Consider the following 20,774-nt stretch of genomic DNA (forward strand, 5'->3'; position numbering starts at 1 on the left):
ACGTGGCGGCGGGACATGCTTTTACATCAATGAGAGGTGGTTTACCGATGTAACTGTGTTAAAGAAGATGTGCTGTTCAGATCTAGAAGTGCTCTTCATTAACTGTAAGCTGTTCTATTCGCCGCGGGAGTTTTGTTCGTTCATTCTCGTCAGTGTGTACATTCCTCCGCAAGCACACGTGAGCTTCGCTTTACAGAAACTCGCAGATCTGATCACAGACACAGAACAACAACATCTGGACTCTGTTTTAATCATTCTCGGGGACTTTAATAAAGCCAATCTCTCCTGTGAACTGCCAAAATACAGACAGCACATCACATGTCCCACTAGAGACCGTAATATATTGGATCACTGTTACACCACAATAAAGAATGCATATCACTGTCCCATGGGCAGCTTTGGGGCTCTCTGATCACTGTTTAGTTCATCTAATACCGACCTACAGGAAGAAACTGAAATCAGCTAAACCTGTATTAGGGGCCGTAAAAAGATGGATTAATGAAGCAGAGCAGGATTTAAAAGCTAATTTTGACCTCACTGATTGGAGCGTTTTTGAAGCTGCTGCCACCGATCTGGACGAGCTCTCAGAGACTGTAACATCTTATATCAGTTTCTGTGAAGACATGTGCATTCCTACCAGGACTCATCTAACTTACAACAATGACAAACCTTGGTTCACTGCAAAACTCAGACAGCTCCGTAAGGCCAAAGAAGATGCTCACAGGAAGGAGGATAATGTCTTGTATAAACAGGCTAAATACACACTGGAAAAGGAGATCAAAGAGGAATTATTCTGAAAAAATAAGGATTCAATTCTCTTCCAATGACTCCGCATCAGTGTGGAAAAGTTTAAAAGAAATCACCAATTACAAGACACCATCCCCCAGCACTGCGGAGAATCAACAACTGGCAGACGATCTAAACGAGTTCTACTGGAGGTTTGAAAAAGCACCCCACACCTGCCCTGAACACCTCTCCACACAACCATTCACACCTCCAGCAACCCCCCTCTCCCCGACATCTGCAATTCAGATCAGCGAAGACGAGGTGCGCCAGGTCTTCCGGAAGCAGAAAAGGAAAAAAGCACCAGGCCCAGATTGTGTTACACCAGTCTGTCTGAAATCCTTTGCTGACCAGCTGGCCCCCATCTTCACACAGATCTTCAACAGATCACTGGAGCTGTGCGAAGTCCCTTCATGCTTCAAACGCTCCACCATCATCCCCGTCCCAAAGAAACCCAAAATTACTGGACTTAATGACTACAGACCTGTGGCTCTAACGTCTGTGGTCATGAAGTCTTTTGAAAGACTGGTGCTGGCCCACCTGAAGGACATCACTGGACCCTTGCTGGATCCTCTTCAGTTTGCCTACAGAGCAAACAGGTCTGTGGATGATGCAGTAAACATGGGACTGCATTATGTTCTGCAACATCTAGACAGACCAGGGACTTATGTGAGGATCCTGTTCGTGGACTTCAGCTCGGCCTTTAACACCATCATCCCAAACCTCCTCCTGCCCAAACTATCTCAGCTCTCCGTGCCCACCTCCGTCTGTCAGTGGATCAACAGCTTCCTGACAGACAGGCAGCAGCTAGTGAGGCTGGGAAAATACACATCCAGCACCCGTACGATCAGCACTGGAGCTCCTCAGGGTTGTGTTCTCTCTCCACTGCTCTTCTCCCTGTACACCAACGACTGCACCTCTAAAGACCCCTCTGTCAAGCTCCTGAAGTTTGCAGACGACACCACACTCATCGGCCTCATTCAGGACGGTGACGAGTCTGCTTACAGTCAGGAGGTTAAAGAGCTGGCTGTCTGGTGCAGTCTCAACAATCTGGAGCTCAACATGCTCAAAATTGTGGAGATGACCGTGGACTTCAGGAGAAACCCCTCTGCACTCCCCCCACTCACCATCATGGACAGCACTGTGACTGTAGTGGAGTCATTCAGGTTCCTGGGCATCACAATCTCTCAGGACCTGAAGTGGGACACTCACATTGACTCCATTGTGAAAAAGGCCCAGCAGAGGTTGTACTTCCTTCGCCAGCTGAGGAAGTTCAACCTACCACAGGAGCTGCTGAAACAATTGTACTCCGCCATCATTGAATCCATCCTGTGCACTTCAATAACTGTCTGGTTCAGCTCAGCTACCAAATCTGACCTTAGAAGACTACAGAGGGTAGTCCGGACTGCTGAGCGAATCATTGGTACAACCCTCCCTTCTCTCCAAGAACTGTACTTATCCAGAGTGAGCAAAAGGGCTGGCAGAATCACTCTGGACCCCTCACATCCAGCACACTCCGTCTTTGAACTGTTGCCATCTGGTCGACACTACAGAGCACTGAGCATCAGAACGACCAGACACGGGAACAGTTTCTTCCCTCAGGCAATCCAACACTTCACAATAACTGTAGAACACACACTATTTATACACTCATACACTTATTTATCTAACACTCATACTCAGTCTACACCTCAAATTTGCACATAATATACAGTACCTATACATACAAAACTGTCTATTGTAACATACCTGCACATACAATTGTCGATTTATATATTTTTATTCCTTATTTACTTGTTCTATTTTTTTTTATTATCTGTGTTTTTTGTTCTGTCACTGTCATTCTGTTACACTGTGGAAGCTTCTGTCACGCAAACAAATTCCTCGTATGTGTAAACATACCTGGCAATAAAGCTCATTTTGATTCTGATTCTGATAATTGAAGACATTGACATTCTCTGAATACTGGAATAGGAAAGACTTTCATAATCCAGGGATCCAGGATTCTTTCAGGAGTGACTGTGGGTGGATTGTGTTCGCTCTGTACAAACAGCACTTTAGTGACATTGAAATGTTGGAACAGGACACTCTTGCACTGACTCTTGCATATTGTAAAAAGTCTAAGTGCCATGAACATTTTAACAGCTACAGGTTGTCATGTTTTTTAAAAAAAGTAGAATAGTCTAGTAGTTTATAAATAAATCCAGCTTTGTAAAATAAAAGTGAGTGAGTGACGTGTGGCCAAGTATGGTTACCCATACTAGGAATTAGTGCTCTGCATTTAACCCATCCTTAGTGTGCACACACACAGCAGTGAACACACACCCGGAGCAGTGGGCAGCCATTTATGCTTGCTCAAGGGCACCTCAGTCGTGGTATTGAAGTATTGAAGGTGGAGAGAGCATGTACATTCACTCCCCCCACCTACAATTCCTGCCGGTACGAGACTCGAACCCGCAACCTTTGGGTTAGGAGTCCGACTCTCTAACCATTAGGCCACGACTTCCCCAAATACACGGTGAGTGACAGTTTGGATTTTAGGTATTAAATATTAAACTTGCAGCTTTAATACTTATTGTTTTACTTATTTAATCAGACATATTTCTGAGTGAAACAAAATATTCAGTGAGGAAAAAATGGGTGGACTTGTTTTTATTTGTATTTTTTAAAAACTGGAACTGTATTGGTAAATGCAGTAAAAAAAAGAAAAAAAATATATATAAATATAGTATATAGCATTTTTCTACATGAACCATAACTGAATATAAGCTTGAAGTCAGTTATGAAGTGGATGAACATTTTGTTCCAGGAATCATCTTGTAACACAAATAAAGATATTTTTAATATTCTCACATCATTTGCGTCCATCAATTGAAAGTTCACGCAACCAATATTTTCAAGCTTCAAAAATGTCATAAAGACATCATAAAAGTAATATATGAATTGAACAGTTTAACATTCTGAAGAGACACATCACTTTATATGAATAACAGATTTAATTGAAATGTTATTCACAAATAAACGTTGATCAACATGCCATGAATGCTTTATTTTAAATTTAAATTTTAATAATTTATTTTTTATTTTTTTGAAGTTGTTAAAAAAACATTATTATACCACATTTTACAAGAAAGTACTATTTCAGTCATTCTTTTTCAGACTTTCATGTTTTTTTGTAATTAGTTCTGAAATTCTCTAATATTTTCTGAGTGAAATCTGTTTCAAATGCACTGCATATTTTTCAGTGATGTGCAAGAACAAACCTCATTGCAATACATATTTACTGGTATTTGCTAATATTGCTGTAACCTTAATTAAATTCATGTTATCACCATCATTGATACCATCATTGGCTAATCCAGTGGTGTGAGCTTGGGCTGGGACAACTTGCTTGGCAAGGGACAAATGAGAAAAGTGTTTGGTGCCTCTAGTAACACATAACATATTCAAATTAGTTATAACTGCATGAACCATTGGCAAGATTTAAAGAAAAATGTGGTAACATTTTATTTTGGTAGTCCACTTTAGACATTGTGTTCTACCTCTAACTTTGTAACTACATATAAACAAGCAGTCATTTGACTATTAATCGACTGTCAGCTTAATATCTGCTAACACCTTATTTTGATGCTCCCCCAACTGACATTCTAGCAAGTTATTAGATTTTATGAAATTAAATTGTTTCCTTTCTTTAAAATAATGTGCACAGATGTATCATACACACTAAGAGCAGGAACTGGTAGTAAGAAAGTAAATTGGGTCACTTTCAGTTTCATGTTAACTTTAAGTACCACACACAACCTGTCAGGTGCTGTCCTTGGTCTTGGTTTTAGCACAGACTCGTTCACTTAATCCCTCGGTAGGAAGTGCACACTCAGAGCTGTAGTTTCTGGGGCTTTACGTAGCTGTCAGGCTGCTGTAGCAGAGCCTGCAGGGGAACAGAAGTGTCAGAGCAGGAGATTACAGCGCACACACACACACACACACGGTCCTCTTTCCCAAAGCAGTAGCTGAAGACGCCTGTGCTGGGCACGTCAACATCAGTTATCCATCCGTTCTCTGCTGGTGCTGCTGGCAGAGTACAGTTAAAACCCAGCCACTCTGATACAGGGTTGATGTGCTTCTGCAGGGTCGTGAGGTTTTTTGAACTGGTTGGTTTACAGTAATAAAAATATCATTTAGGTTTAGTAGAATAAGTTGACATGTACTAGCAATGTTACTTATAGTCAGTAGAATCTCTGTTGGAGGAGCATGGAAATAAAGTGTTGGCAGATATTAAGCAGACAGACTACTAATACTCTAATGACTGCTAGTTGACATGCAGTCAACCAAATGTCTAAAGGACACCATCAAAATAAAGTGTTACCAAACTATTTATTATTAAGGGGTCATGAACTGCCTTTGTTTTTTTATTTTGTACTGTTCAAAAAAACATAATAATTTAGAAGTAATAGGTTATTTTCCGTCCTGTTTTTAACCCCCCTCATCAGAACGCTCTGTTTGAATAGGTGTGGAGGATTGTAGACTCGGAAGTAAACGCCCACTGGTTATGATTGGTTAACAGCTGTGTATGTTTGACAGCCTACAGCCTTCACAGATGGACGCTGCTGTGATTTAGGTTAAAAACGCATAAATAACTCAATGCTGCACATATCAAACGATCTGTAAGAAGACACAAAGCAATAATGATCATGTAATGAAAACTACGGTGGCCGAGAAGTGCAGAGCAAATCACAATTCTGAAAACAAACTAACAAATTACAAACGCAAATGCAAGTCTAAAAAACAAAATAACAATTCAGAAAGCACAACAACAATTCAGAAAACATTATAACAAGTCAGAAAACACAATGACAAAAATAAATGCCTTTACGATGTGATACGAAATTTGAAAAGGGAGAAAAAAAAGCTTGGCATAAGACGGGATCGAACCCGGGTCGATCGCGTCAAAAAGCACTTTTCCATCTGCCCCACTGGAGCTGATTTTTATGGCCACTTTTAACTAAATGTAAACATACACTCCATATTTTTTATTCCATAGTAAGGGCAATTCATACAATACATTTAAACTGAGCTAGTTTAATACCATCTCCGAACTTTCTACCACGCCTCTGCTGTTCTTCGGCTGGTTCTTCCTGTATACGTTGATTGACAGATGTCTCGTCCAGTCAGCGGTGAGTAATCCCAAACCAATGGCGCTGTCTCAAACTATACCTACCTCTTCCGGTTTGTCTGATTTGTCGTTGTGTTTTCTGACTTGTTAATTTGTTTTCGGATTTGTCATTGTGTTTTCTGACTTGTTATAATGTTTTCTGAATTGTTGTTGTGCTTTCTAAATTGTTATTTTGTTTTTTAGACTTCCATTTGCATTTGCGTTTGTAATTTGTTATTTTGTTTTCAGAATTGTGATTTGCTCTGCACTTCTCGTTTTTCCACAACTTGTCACTGCACAGCATCTTGTTATCTTTGAAGCATCTTTATCGTTTGGTTTCTGCATAGGCCTGGCATCTGCCTCTCACTTTATTTACACTAAATGTGTAAATCGGGGCTAAACAGGCAACAATGGCGGGGCTAAACTGGCAGTGATGTAGAATCGGTGGGCGGGGCTAAACAGGCAGTGATGTAGAATCGGTGGGGGGGGCTAAAAAGGCAGTGCTGTCGAGTTGGTGGGCATGGCTAAACAGGCAGTGCTGTCGAATTGGTGGGCGGGGCTAAAAAGGCAGTGATGTAGAATCGGTGGGCGGGGCTAAAAAGGCAGTGATGTAGAATCGGTGGGCGGGGCTAAAAAGGCAGTGATGTAGAATCGGTGGGCGGGGCTAAAAAGGCAGTGATGTAGAATCGGTGGGCGGGGCTAAAAAGGCAGTGCTGTCGAATCGGTGGGCGGGGCTAAACAGGCAGTTCTGTAGAATCGGTGGGTGGGGCTAAAAAGGCAGTGTTGTCGAATTGGTGGGCGTGGCTAAACAGGCAGTGATGTCGAAGCAGGCGTTGATCTTCTGTGGATCATAGAATAGAACATTCCACAAGCTCTCATTTTGGCAGATTGGCTTCAATAAGCTGTTTTTAGACTAACAAGAAAGTTTTGAGTTCTGAAACTTACAGTATGTGTTTATAGTACAATGACCTCTTATGTCAAAAGATCAAGGGAATTTTGGTTTCTCAGTTCATGAGCGCTTTAAATGGAAACCCAGTGCATTAGCATGCAATGACAGAACAAGATTTTGAGAACTAATAACTGGTTGCCATCCGTGATTCACTTTAATGCCGGTATACACTGTACGATAATGATCTGTCCCAGATGAAAGATGACCAATGTGAAACAGTCGTGGCAGTTTTTTAGGACTTTACTCCTAATTGGTGGTCCTACATCATGAAGTTCAAATGCAGCTGTTGCCACAGTCTTGCAACCAAAGATTGCTTGCGAAAATTGTCAGAAATTCAGGATGAACATCTCACTGTGTGTTTGCTGCTACGATCTACCTGTACAGACTAGCCAGTAAAAATGCAACATGAAATGACGTATTGATCAGCGTAACATGGCTCTAAAGCTTAAATATCATGGAAGAAGAAGTGTGATTCATCTAGCTCCACTAGTGCATACTGATGACGTTTATTCTTCTATACTAACTTTCATCGTAACATATGATTCAATAGGTGACATCATCCTTCAGTCGTGCCCACATTATTAGAACCATGTTACACAGTGTGCTTTAAATGATCTTTGATTGCTCAAATCTCACAGTCTGTAGAAGATTTAAGACTCTTTTTGAACAGTACCTACAATAATTGTACAGTATTGTAACTCACTATGGTTAAAATCATCTTCTGAATCAGCTATTCGTTAACCAACTCTCTCTTTCTTGCAGGGCATCAGCAGCCTCTTCAGCTCTCTGAAGGTGGTGCGTTTGTTGCGTCTCGGCCGTGTGGCCCGCAAGCTGGATCATTACATTGAATACGGTGCGGCGGTGCTGCTGTTGCTGGTTTGTGTGTTCGGCCTGGCCGCCCACTGGCTGGCCTGCATCTGGTACAGCATTGGAGACTATGAGGTCATAAATGGAGCAAACCACTTGCTCCGTAGGACCAGCTGGCTGTATCTTCTGGGAGAAGCCGCCGGCACACCGTATCGCTTCAATGTCAGTGGCACGGAAATGTGGGAAGGGGGTCCCAGCAAAGATTCGGTCTACATCACGTCATTGTACTTCACCATGACCAGCCTGACCAGTATCGGCTTCGGGAACATCGCTCCCACCACGGATGCAGAGAAGATCTTCGCCGTGGCCATGATGATGATTGGCTGTGAGTAAAATCCAGATTTCTTGATTGTGGCACTACATAACCTATATATATATATTAGAACAAGAAAGGCTGACTAAAGACTAGGAATCAATTTCCTCAAACAACAACAGTCAGAAAAAGATTTCAATCTATCAATTATAGTTCAGAAAAAAAAACCCTGAAAATATGTTGAGGGTCACTGTGCTTACTGTAAAGGTTTGGACTGCAGGTGTTTTCTCTCGCTCTCAGTGGAATATCAGTTCTATATAGAGCCAGTGGTGATCTAGATTGCATTCTGTCTAGACTTGCATTCTGTCAAATTACATAATTGCTTAGTTCTGGGGAAGCTCTACTTTCCTGCACTGGCAGAATTCAGAGATGCTCTGCTTGATTTCAAAGCAATTTTCCAGATTAAATACAATTCGGCTGCATCTGTGACATGCTCTTGATTACCACAGTAAATACAAGGTCACTCTTTAAGTGTTCATGTATTCGGATGCATAATTACAGAGTAATTCTAATTAACTACATGTACTGGTAACAATTTATTTAGACTTTCTGCTTAATATCTGTTAACACTTTATTGTGATGCTCCCCCAACAAACTTTTTACTTCCAATTCTCACTATTAACCAACTATTGACTACGACTTTTGCTTCAATAAACTCCTAATTTGCTGCTTATTAATAGTTTGTTTGGTAAATTTAGGTATTGGGTTGGATTAGGGATGTAGGATATGGTCAGGCAGAATAAGTACTTTATAAGTACTAATAAACAGTCAATATGTTAATAACAGGCATGCTAATAAGCAACTAGTTAATAGTGAGAATTGGTCCCTAAACTAAAGTGTTATCATAACTTTGCAAGTACATGTCAACTTATTCTAATAAAACTAACTCTAACCCTAATCTACTAATACTCAAATAGGAGTTAATTGCAAAGAGGAAACATAATTATTTTATGAGATGGGCGTTTTGTATGCATGTTTACAATGTGATTCAGATGGAAAAAAGTAAGCATGAAGGTACACAGCCCAAATCATCAGTGGGGTGTAAGAAAATGTGGGAATGTACGAAATTTACAAATGAGATTGTACAAATTCATCTGGTGGCTACCAATTCTCCAAAAGGTAAAATAGTGAAGGATTGCCATGAGAGGGTGTTGATAAATTGTATTTATTTACTTATTCATTTATTAATACAAATTGAGAGACGTTTCATTTAGTTTTGATAATACTTTATTTTACAATGTTCATGTTACAGATATTACACATTTAGGTATGGTCACACTTCCCTTTGTTCAGTGGAATTCAGCGGCGCTTTTATGCATTGCTACACTATTGACAATGGGTGACCTTTTTTGCTTGCAAAATTTGACTGAAATGTTGCTAAAGTGGCTGCACCGTATCACCATGAGCTAAACAGAGAAAAGCCTGTGTCTTGTTCAGTGTTGGGGAAAGTTACTTTTAAAAGTAATGCATTACAATATTGCGTTACTCTATAAAAAAGTAACTAATTACGTTACTTAGTTACTTTTTATGGAAAGTAATGCGTTACGTTACTTTTGCGTTACTTTTTAAATCTGGACAGGGCTTGCTTGTTTGTTTTTAAAATAAAAAGTTCTATTTTTGGCAAATATAAAAGCCTTTTCACACCAAAAGTGAAATGAATAAGCCTCAGGCTGAAGGAAATATAAATGTACGTCCGTACAGTAGAATGCAGAAGAAGAAATTTCAACACACTTCAGCAATAAAAAAAGACATAATTTTTGCTTATTAGTACAGTTGAACTGGATCATCGAAGGTCAGAAGCAAAGACATTGGTTAATAGAATGGGATTAAATACATAAAGTATATTTGTGTTTTTTAACATTTAATTATTGAAGGTTTGCGTCATATTCTGAGTTGCATTTTTTTATTCATTTTGAGGAATACTGAATCAGTTTTTTTTTGTGAGTGAGATGAATTAATGCATATTCATATTTATTTTAGAACTACAGTAACATCTTCTGATTTCTCTCAACATGGAGACAGGAGAGCTGTCAATCAATAAACTGAAAAAAAGTAACTTGCGTTACTTATTTGAAAAAGTAACTCAAATATTCTCTTGTAAATTAAAAATCTTTAAACTACATTTGATAACTACCCTCTTTACTAGTTACTTGAAAAAAGTAATCTGATTACGTAACTCGCATTACTTGTAATTAATGCGCGTTACCCCCAACACTGGTCTTGTTACTATTGCATCTCGTAGTGTTGGCTATTCTTGAAGCAGGTGCATATTCGTATCTGGATTCCACTTGCTTAAAACCTAAATGTTTGTACAAGTCTCTGAGGTGACTGTGTTTGTTTTTCTCAAATTGTTGTCTGGGACAAGCTCACCCTGCAAATCTGCTCAGTGTGTGTGAGAGGCTGTGCTAGTGTGTACAGGTTAGTGTGTGTGTGGTTGTGTGGGGTCTCTGTGGATTTGCCCCGTTCAAGGCGTGAGTGATGCTGCTGGCCGCCTCAGGGTGACGGTGATGCGGAGTGTCATAAAAGTAGGGGCAGACTGACAGAAAGACAGAAGATCACAGTGTGATCCTGCTGATGCACAGGATACACAGCAGGCACACATTCAGTCAGTGTGACAGCGCTTTAGCCACACACACGCACAGGGAGAAGATGATATTAGACTCCAGTTTAAGAAAATGAAGCCTTTCGCATTACAACAATGAGAAGGGGAAATTCATTTAAGCTTTATGTTCTTTATGCTAAGCTCTCTCTCTCTCTATATATAAATATAGATTATGGAATGAAGTGTGAACACACTAATAAATAGATTAATAGATTAATAAATAAATTAAATAGCAGTGATCAGTGTTTTTTTTCTGGGATGCTGTGTGTGAATGATGGGACAGTCAGTCTATAAATGGGAGCAGCAAAATTAGGGCCACTGCAACAGTGTGTCTGAATACAGGACAGGACTACTCTCTCTCTCTCTCTCTCTCTCTCTCTCTCTCTCTCTCTCTCTCTCTGACACACACACACACACACACACACACACACAAGCTGAGAGCCAAACTTTATTTTAAGATGTTAAGGTGTCACTTTACATGTACTTACTATTATAATAACAATAAATTATGCATAATTACATGCAAGTAACCCTAAGAAAAACCCTAATCTGAACTCTAACCTTATAGTAAGTACATGTAGTTAATTAATATTACTCAGTACTTGAATGTATAATTAGACTGTAACAAGGACACCTTAAAATGAAGCGTAACACTTTTTTTGCCAATACATGACTTTGATTCTGTGTAGGCAGTTCTGTAGTTTCAGTTATGAGAGAGAGAAAGACAGCCATAGAGAGAGAGAGAGAGAGAGAGAGAGAGAGAGAGAGAGTGAGCTCTCTCATAGGGTCTTGACAGCCTCTCTTCTCTGTTTGTTACTTATTTCTTGGTCTCTTCTCACCCTGGAGTCTCATTAGAAGCTTGTTACACTTCAGTGAGAACACAAAAACCATTAAAGTTATGATTATTTCATTAACAAAGCCCCTCTGAGAGTGGGTGGGGTGTCATTGATGCTGTTTGGTTTGTTTAAATGTGCACTCAAAATGCTTCAGAGAATAAAAAAGATGCAGTTTATTGATTTTTTTAAATTGGTCTGTTCACTCTGAAAGAAAAAAATTTTACAGCCAAACAATCATAACCAATAAGAAGATATTTGATGTTTCATATCTGGCAATATATGGAGCAAGACCAGTAATATTTAATTGTGGACAGGAGTACCCAGAGCTACACTACAAAAATACCAAACGAGCTAGAAAAATGTTCACTTGTCACTTGTTGTTCAGTAGCTGCTGGTAACTGGTTAGGGTAAAAACACAGGATCACACATGACCTGTAGCTACTATACAGAACAGCACAGGACGTGTAATGATGTAAGCAATTGAGGAACAAACTTTTGTGTCTGACTGTGGTAATATCAGTAACTACAGAGTCTGGTACATCTTGTCAACAGCTCATACACTCTTAAAAATAAAGGTGCTTCAAAAGGTTCTTCAGAGCGATGCCATAGAAGAACCATTTTTGGTTCCACAAAGAACCATTCAGTCAAAGGTTCTTTAAAGAATCATCTCTTTCTTACCTTTTTGTAATCTGAAGAATCTTTTTTCACCACAAATAACCTTTTGTGAAACAGAAAGGTTCTTCAGATGTTAAAGGTTCTTTATGGAACCATTTAGACAAAAAGGTTCTTCTATGGCATCGTGAAGCACCTTTATTTATGGATACACCACTCATTCTGCATCGTCAAATTATGTCGCATAGCGTCGCATCTTGTCATTACGTCCTGTTTTTGGTTTGTTTAGAAGTATTTGGTCTGTGTTGCATTCATATTTCATTCGAACTGCACCAGAGTTTGTTTGGTGCACACCAGGGTTCGAATGGCAGCGTTCACACTTACTCAAATGAACCGCACTTACAGAGCAACCGCACCAGAGTTAGAACCAAACATGATAAGTGTGAACACACCCTAACTTTAAAAACATGGACTCCAGACTGTGACTTAATAGTGGCGTTTTGGGATCTTTTTTTTTTTTTGGCAATGCAACTAAACTTTGTTAGCGGTTGCAGTGGTGTAACTGTAAAGTTGATTGACTCTTTGTTTTTTTGTTTTTGTTTTTTTTATTATGCTCTGCCATTTCTATTTTAAATAAGAAACAGCAAAGGCTTCAAAAGCTGAACGAAACAGTGCTACTTGTTTAACCGCACTGCATGAGCCATTTATCAGCTTTACCCAAGAGACAACACAGCATAAGCTCAGAGCTGATGCTTTTACTCACTAACCAATCTCAATCACACAACCATTATTAGAGCTGCAAGATCCTCGAGAAGAGTTTGAATTTGCTGCTGAATTCTCTGTTATGAAACCTGATTGTCCCTGTGTTTTAAAGTAGTTTTAAGCCTGATGACATTCTCAAAATCATTGATGTGAAACAACAGAAACATTGTGGCATGAAGGATCCAGTTAAAATCCAAAAACCACCAACATTTACTACCTTTGGTTTGCTGTAGTAAAGCTAACTGTAACCATGGTGTTTTGCGGTAGTGGACAGTTACTAAGTAGCTTTTACAAGTGAATTTTTGTAGGTTACTATGTTACTGTACACTTCGTTACAAGTATCTGTTTTTGGAAACTTCCAAAGCATAATATACTTTTTAATTAACTACATTTGATAAAATCATATTGTTTCTCGTTATTTTGAACTGAAGAAATCAAGGATTATTTTCATTGAACCTGCTGCATCAGTATCCCAAATCAAACTGAATGATCCTGGACTTGGACTGATCCAAGAGCAGCTTTTCTCAAGAAAACAACTCACTAGCTCAGTCATCCGGTCAGAGCGAGTCTCCAGTTTACAGTTCACTGTATTGTTCAGGTCTGACTCAGAATGTGCCAAAAACCCAGAGATCCTCAAAGCTTGAGTGCACATATGCAACTGAAAATACGTTATCAATGTCAAATTAGTATTGATTATTGTAAATGAACATCACATTTAGGTCATAAATCTATTTAAGCCCGCTTTATAAAATTCACAAATGATTAATTCTGTGTGTTTTGCAGTGATTCAACACTGAAAAGAATCAGCTTAAATCATATTAAAATTACTCACATTTGTTCATAGATTCAAATTTAACAAATAACTTGGCAAATAAGTCAAGTCAAGTCACCTTTATTTATATAGCACTTTTAACAATACAGATTGTGTCGAAGCAGCTTTACAATATTAAATAGGAAAATAGTGTGTCAGTAATGCAAAAGGACAATAGTAAACACTCAATTTTCAGTTAAATATTTAACAAATAACTTACAAATAGTGCAAATCACTATTTACCAGAGATGACAACTCAAAAAGGCTCATGTGCAAGTTGTATAATGGCTGTAATGTCATTGAAACACGTTCCAAATCTCTTTAAATTTACCTCTCTCAAAAGTGAATATGCAATGAATCCCAGACAAAATATATACTAGCTTCAAAGGGAAAGGTTTTCCCCTAAAGTCTGTGAAAAATCAAAATGCAAGAGATATTATAGTCCAGAAAGTTTCTCAAAACCCCTTTGTGTTGCTGTGAAAACCCCAGGACTCGGCAGGAGATCAGAAACATTCACAGGGGGTTCTGCGAAGGTTCCACTTTTCCATATAAACCACAAGCCTGTGATGTTTCTGTCGTATTGGTGCAATAAATGCAAATAGAAAAATTATCTGAAAGGTTATTAAAATCAGAGGCTATATAATTGCATGGAGGTTTTTAGTTTTTGCAACAGATGTATTATTAACACTATTAGGAAGTGGACCATTTACCTTATCTCTGTTCAACCAGAAAAAAAAATTCAGTTCCTTTTTTCCGTCAAACAGATGCCAGATTTAACTTTCATTTTCATCTTCTAGCCAGCTGTGGTTTTACCTCATGACTGATTTTAATTTCCACATAGTGAAGAAAGGTACAGTATGTGATAAAACAACCCTAATGTAAATAGAAAATTATCACAAGTGATTTCCTGATAAATGGGCCTGAGAGTCTTATCTGTTGATAAAATGAAAAATACACACAATGAATGTCAGTGTGGCCCAGTGTTGTTTTGAACTTTCATTATGGACAAAAATTGTCAAAATGTTCTTAATTTCCAGCGATATCGTCGACTTGATTGCACAGATACTACTTGAACTGAATTGAACTGGATGATGACATGACTGAATCAATGATGAACTGCCTTTAACTGAAAATTGAGTGTTTACTATTGTCCTTTTGCATTTTTGACACTCTATTTTAAAATGTAATACTGTAAAGCTGCTTTGACACAATCTGAATTGTTAAAAGCACTATATGAAAAAAGGTGATTCGACTTGACTTCGAAATATCATCTTTAAAAAAGTTCAGCAATCTGATCTGATCTAATCTGAATTCCTCATGTTGACCAGATCATTCAGTGAGTTGTTGACTCGAGAACAGCTTCAGTCAGATCAGTTCGATTCGCCAGTGAATCATTCCGTGCGATCTGTGAACCAGTTCAACAGGTTCATTGGAAAGAATCAGCTTGTTCACCAATCAGATATATATCGCTGTGGCGATTTCTTCAGTTCAAAACAACGAGGAATGGTAGGCTATGTTTATATTAGTGCTGTCAAATGATTAATCGTGATTAATCGCATCCAAAATAAAGTTTTTGTTTAAATAATATATGTTTGTGTACTGCGTATATTTATTATGTATATATAAATACACACACATACTGCATATATTTTGAAAATATTTACTTGAATTTACGTGTATATATTTATATTCATATAAATTATATCATATATAAATATATAAACGTAACATGTTTTTCTGAAATATATACATGCATGTGTGTATTTATATATACATAAACATACACAGTACACACACATATATTTTGTTAACAAAAACTGTATTTTGCGGATGCGATAAATCGCGATTAATTGTTTGACAGCACTAGTTTTTATGAAATGTATTGGAGCAAAAGTACGACATTATGCTTTGGAATGTAAGTAAAAGTAAAGGTTCTGAAAATAAAATACAGTACAAGACTGAAGTACAGTAACGAAGTAATTTCTTTATTCATGCTTTTACTAATCATGATGTTTAGCTCTGAGTGCTGTGTCATGAATGCATGCTATCATCACAGGTGTATTAGTGTGCTCTCTTTTAGACTCTATGTTTTACAGTCTCTGGCTGTGATGAACACTTGCTTTTGTCCCAGTGACAGGCCTTCCTCTCAGCGGTCTATGTGATGAGTGATCAGTGTCCACACAGAAAGCCGTTCTTTCAGACTGTGACACTCACATACAAAACATTTCTAGAAATAACCACTGATGAGGATATGTGCTGAGAGGACACCAGGCAGGTGCGACTGCAGAGTAAAGCCGCGGTCACACTTTGAGCACGCAATATTTCTGTGGAAACTGCATATGTCGTAATATGAGGTCATGCTCTCTGGTGTCTTTTTATAAAATGGAATTTTACTTATAATGCTTCTAAAACATAAATATATGTAATATTCTTACTGTACTCCAATGCTGCAATCCTGCAGATTTAAGTTTGAATTCTTTTAATTCAGCTACGAAGCCACTTCAATCTTTTACTGGCAACACATCTTCACATACAGATTCACCAAACTTAAACTTTGCAATACAGAGGAATTCAAACAAGCTTGTGTTTTCTGTCTCCTGCATTCTCGTACGTATAAATGGAAGTCAGTGGAATGAAAAGTGTAGTGCCCATGCATGAATTCTCATTGGCCCAAAATACTGCTCCAGATAAATGTATCAGACATGAAATGATTGGCTGAGATTGTCACTTCATGCTACGTTTTCACATTCAGTGTGGACAAACAGTTTACTTTTCACAGTAAATTTGTTACAACACACCCAGCTAGTACAGTTTTACAGAAATTATACACAAAATATTTTTAAATCAGTTATGATTTTTTTTTCTTTTGTAAGATTTATTTTTGGTGTTTTGCCTTTTATTATGATACGACAGTGGAGAGCAGACGGGAAGCAAAGTGTGAGGGATCAGGATTCAAGAAAGGTCCTCGACCTGGGATTCAAACTCGTGACCCCCGTAACACAAGGGTGTTATATGTCAGCACACTTGCTCACTGTGCTATCAGCACAGACAGATTCTGACAAATTTTGGGATTCATGAAAACAATCATATTTTCAAAATGTTAATACAAATAAATATAAATACAGATAAGCCATGCGTAAATTGTTCAAGTAAAACATTTAAGCATATTGTGTTTTTATATGTGACCCTTGACCACAAAACCAGTCTTAAGGCGCTGGGGTATATTAGTAGCAATAGCCAACATTAAATGGGTCAAAATTATTGATTTTTCTTTTATGCCAAAAATCATTAGGATATTAAGTATACTGTAGATCATGTTCCATGAAGATATTTTGTAAATTTCCTACCATAAATATATCAAAACTTCATTTTTGATTAGTAATATGCATTGCTAAGAACTTCATTTGGACAACTTTAAAGATGATTTTCTCAATATTTAGATTTGTTTGCACCCTCAGATTCCAGATATTCAAATAGTTGTATCTCGGCCAAATATTGTCCTATCCTAGCAAACCATACATCAATGGAAAGCTTATTTATTCAGCTTTCAGGTTTTAAACAATTTAAAATGTATTAATTAAAAAAACATTATTTTAACATTATTTACTTTAATAATATATAGTAACAACCAGTGTTGGGGAAAATTAAATTTAAAAGTAAGCTAATGCATTACAATATTGCGTTACTCCCTGAAAAAGTAACTAATTACATTACTTAGTTACTTTTTATGGAAAGTAATGTGTTACGTTACTTTTGCGTTACTTTTCAAATCTGGGCAGGGCTTGCTTGTTTGTTTTTAATATAAAAAGTCCTTCTTTTACAAATGTAAAAGCCCTTTCACACCAAAATTGAAATGAATATGCCTCAGGCTGAAGGAAATGTAAATTCATGTCTGTACAGTAGAGGGCGCAGCTCAAACAAATTGCATGTAGAATGTGATGCAGGAGAAGAAAGTTCAACACAAATGTGTCATTTTTTGCTTAGTATGGTTGAATTTGATCATCGGAGTTCAGTAGCAAAGACATGAGTTAATAAAACGGGATTAAATACATAAATTATGTTTGTCTTATTTAACATATTTAATTATTGCAGGTTTGTATAATATTCTGAGTTTGCATTTGACTTTTTATTCATTTTGAGGAATACTGAATCTGTTGATGTCGAGGTGAGATGAGTAAATGCATGTTGACATTTAGTCTAGAACTGCAGTAAGATCATGTTCACACAGCACCAGTGTCGGGTAGTAACGCATTACTTAGTAACGCGTTACTGTAGTTTGATTACTTTTTTAGTAACGGAGTAATTATCAAAATAGTAATTAGAATATAGTTATAAGCCGAGGTCTCTATACGTTACTGCTGCGTTACATTGCTGACAGAATGCAGTGTTATCTAATCTAGATTGTAAAAAGGATGTAGCACACGCACTGTCGAGTCAAGTGCCAGTGGATTAGACCTGCTCCTGTGAGATTCGATGCACCAGAGTGCGGCGCGGGACAAGACTTGATAGGCGATAGGATGAAATAAACATGCGATTTATTTCCCAGTTGTTTACCTTCACAGACATAACCGACTGTTTTTTGTAACTTGTGTGTGTTTTTAAGGTAAACTTGTGTGTGAATGAGAGCTTAGTTTAGTACTCACATGCTGTGACAGCTGCTTTCTGTGCGTGTGCTTCGGATGTGTGCGCTCAGAAAACCGTGTATCAGAAGTTTAAACTCATATGGTTTAAAAAGCAAGATTTCAGCGCGATAAACATGATAATCAGAACCAAAACAGATGTTTTTAGCAGGTCCTATTCTGGAAAAGGGGGCAGGGAGCACACAGTAAATTCCCGAGTGTTAAATTAACACTGCTCGGAGCATATATGGTCCCACTCTAAAAGAGTGTTAAAGTAACACTGAAGCGGTGTTAACATTAATTAGATAATTATGTGATTAATGAAGTGCTGATTGATCATTAGTGATGAACAGCTGCTGTTAACAAGCAGAATCACTGAAGAAAAGAGAAACACAAGAACTAAAACTGACTTCAGCAACAGCCTTATGCCGAGTTCACACTGCACGATTTTAGCCCGATTTTTCACTCGCCGACAGGTTTTGAGAAATTGCCGACAAATGCCCGACATCGGAGGCAAATCGGTGCTCTCACGCGAGTGACAATCACTCAGTGTGAATTATCAAAGACACGATCTGAGGGAATCACCAATGCGTCGCCGACGCCCGCGAAATATTTGGCATGCTAAATATCTGGAGCTGTTGCCGATTCACAATCACACTGTGTGAAATGAGTTCTGACAGAAAAACACATCAGCGATGACCTGCAGCCAATGAGAGACCAAGATACAGGGCAGCGGGAAGTTCGGGGAGGAGTTATAGACCAGAATATCAGTATTTTAATAGATATGTGAACAATTATATCATACAGAAACAAGCACAAACATTTGCTTGACCAGCCACAACATCAGCATAACAGTTACTGCTAAATTATTTACCTCCAACTCTCTTTGCAGAACACCCAATCCCTGTTCAATGTACAAAATGTACAAAACATGGTGACATTAATATTGTAAGTAAATATAATGGGCGATATATTGCGTCACCAAAAATTGTGGAGATAAGCATTTGCTTTAGTTGGGCTCTTGACCCTTGACTTTCTAACATTAGTTTTTTTCTGGTTGTTATAACGGTGTTTGTGAAACAGATTAATTATGGTAAGAAAAACCAAGAGAAAATGTGATAAAGTAACATTGGCTTTATTTTTGATACTGTTGTAGTTGTCGTGCATAGCCTGATTGACGCCTGTCATCAGTGGTGATGCGTGATACGATTTGTTATTAATTACAACTGCATTTTAAAGAAACATGAAGAGCTTTAAAAACATTTTGCGCACCGGTATAGAACATCTGTACTGTTTTTATGATTTCTGTATTATTGCAGTTCTATGATATAAGATTTCTGGTTGTTATAACGGTGTTTGTGAAACAGATTAATTATGGTAAGAAAAACCAAGAGAAAATGTGATAAAGTAACATTGGCTTTATTTTTGATACTGTTGTAGTTGTCGTGCATAGCCTGATTGACGCCTGTCATCAGTGGTGATGCGTGATAAGATTTGTTATTGATCACAACTGCATTTTAAAGAAACATGAAGAGCTTTAAAAACATTTTGCGCACCGGTATAGAACATCTGTACTGTTTTTATGATTTCACAAATACTTATCGGGAGCATGTATGCTAGGGATTTCATGAATTTCATGGAGAAAAAAGTAACGTAACTAGTAATGTAACTAATTACTAATTACTTTTGAAATAAAGTAATCAGAACAGTAACGTGATTACTTTTAAATGGAGTAATCAGTAATCAATAATTTAATTACATTTTCAGAGTAACTTGCCCAACACTGCACAGCACACACAACACCTCTGCATTTACTCCTGATTTCTCTCAACATGGCAACACGAGAGATGTCATTCAATAAATGGGAAACAAAGTAATTGGAGTTACTAATTTGAAAAAGTAACTCAGATATTTCCTTCTAAATTAAAAAGTAATGCGTTACTTTACTAGTTGCTTAAAAAAAGTAATCTGATTACGTAACTCGCGTTACTTGTAATGCGTTATCCCCAAAACTGGTAACAAAATCACTGCCATTCTGGAGGAGTAAGTTAAAGCGATTCCGGTGGCCCGCTGGTATCTGCCGAAAAGACCCTTTAAGCACATTGTGAATGATTGGAAGTATTTAATGTACACGATACTACTATTAATCTGAAGTTTACGAAACATTTGTGGATCCAGAGGATTGTTTTTGGGAGCGTTTATTTTATACAATTACAGTATTCTTTTGTTATTCTAATAGGATAGGAATCCAAGTGACATGCAAGGTTATAGTGGCAAGTTGTGAAATTTCTTTGCAAAACCCCTCAATAATGACATCCTCATTTCAAATTTGTATTTTTACATTACTTTATGTTCCACCATGCCACTCTCATAAGTAAAGGTACAGGAGTCTTTCCCAATGACAGCAATTTGTTCAGTTTTCAATGGCAACTAGTCTGTGTACAAAAGAAAGTACAAAACATTAGTGC

General features: G+C 37.9%; 1 protein-coding gene across 1 annotated transcript in view; it reads left to right on the forward strand.

Moving 5' to 3' along the window:
- Positions 1 to 20,774, forward strand: part of LOC107588466 (potassium voltage-gated channel subfamily H member 1-like) — a 49,950-nt gene that overhangs the window by 8,878 nt on the left and 20,298 nt on the right. The window contains exon 7 of the mRNA XM_016276570.1: positions 7,647 to 8,076. Coding sequence (XP_016132056.1) covers positions 7,647 to 8,076 — 430 coding nt within the window. The remainder of the gene's footprint in view (positions 1 to 7,646; positions 8,077 to 20,774) is intronic.

Source organism: Sinocyclocheilus grahami, unplaced genomic scaffold (assembly GCF_001515645.1).
Source record: "Sinocyclocheilus grahami isolate Dianchi unplaced genomic scaffold, SAMN03320097.WGS_v1.1 scaffold103.1, whole genome shotgun sequence".
Lineage (NCBI taxonomy): Eukaryota > Metazoa > Chordata > Actinopteri > Cypriniformes > Cyprinidae > Sinocyclocheilus > Sinocyclocheilus grahami.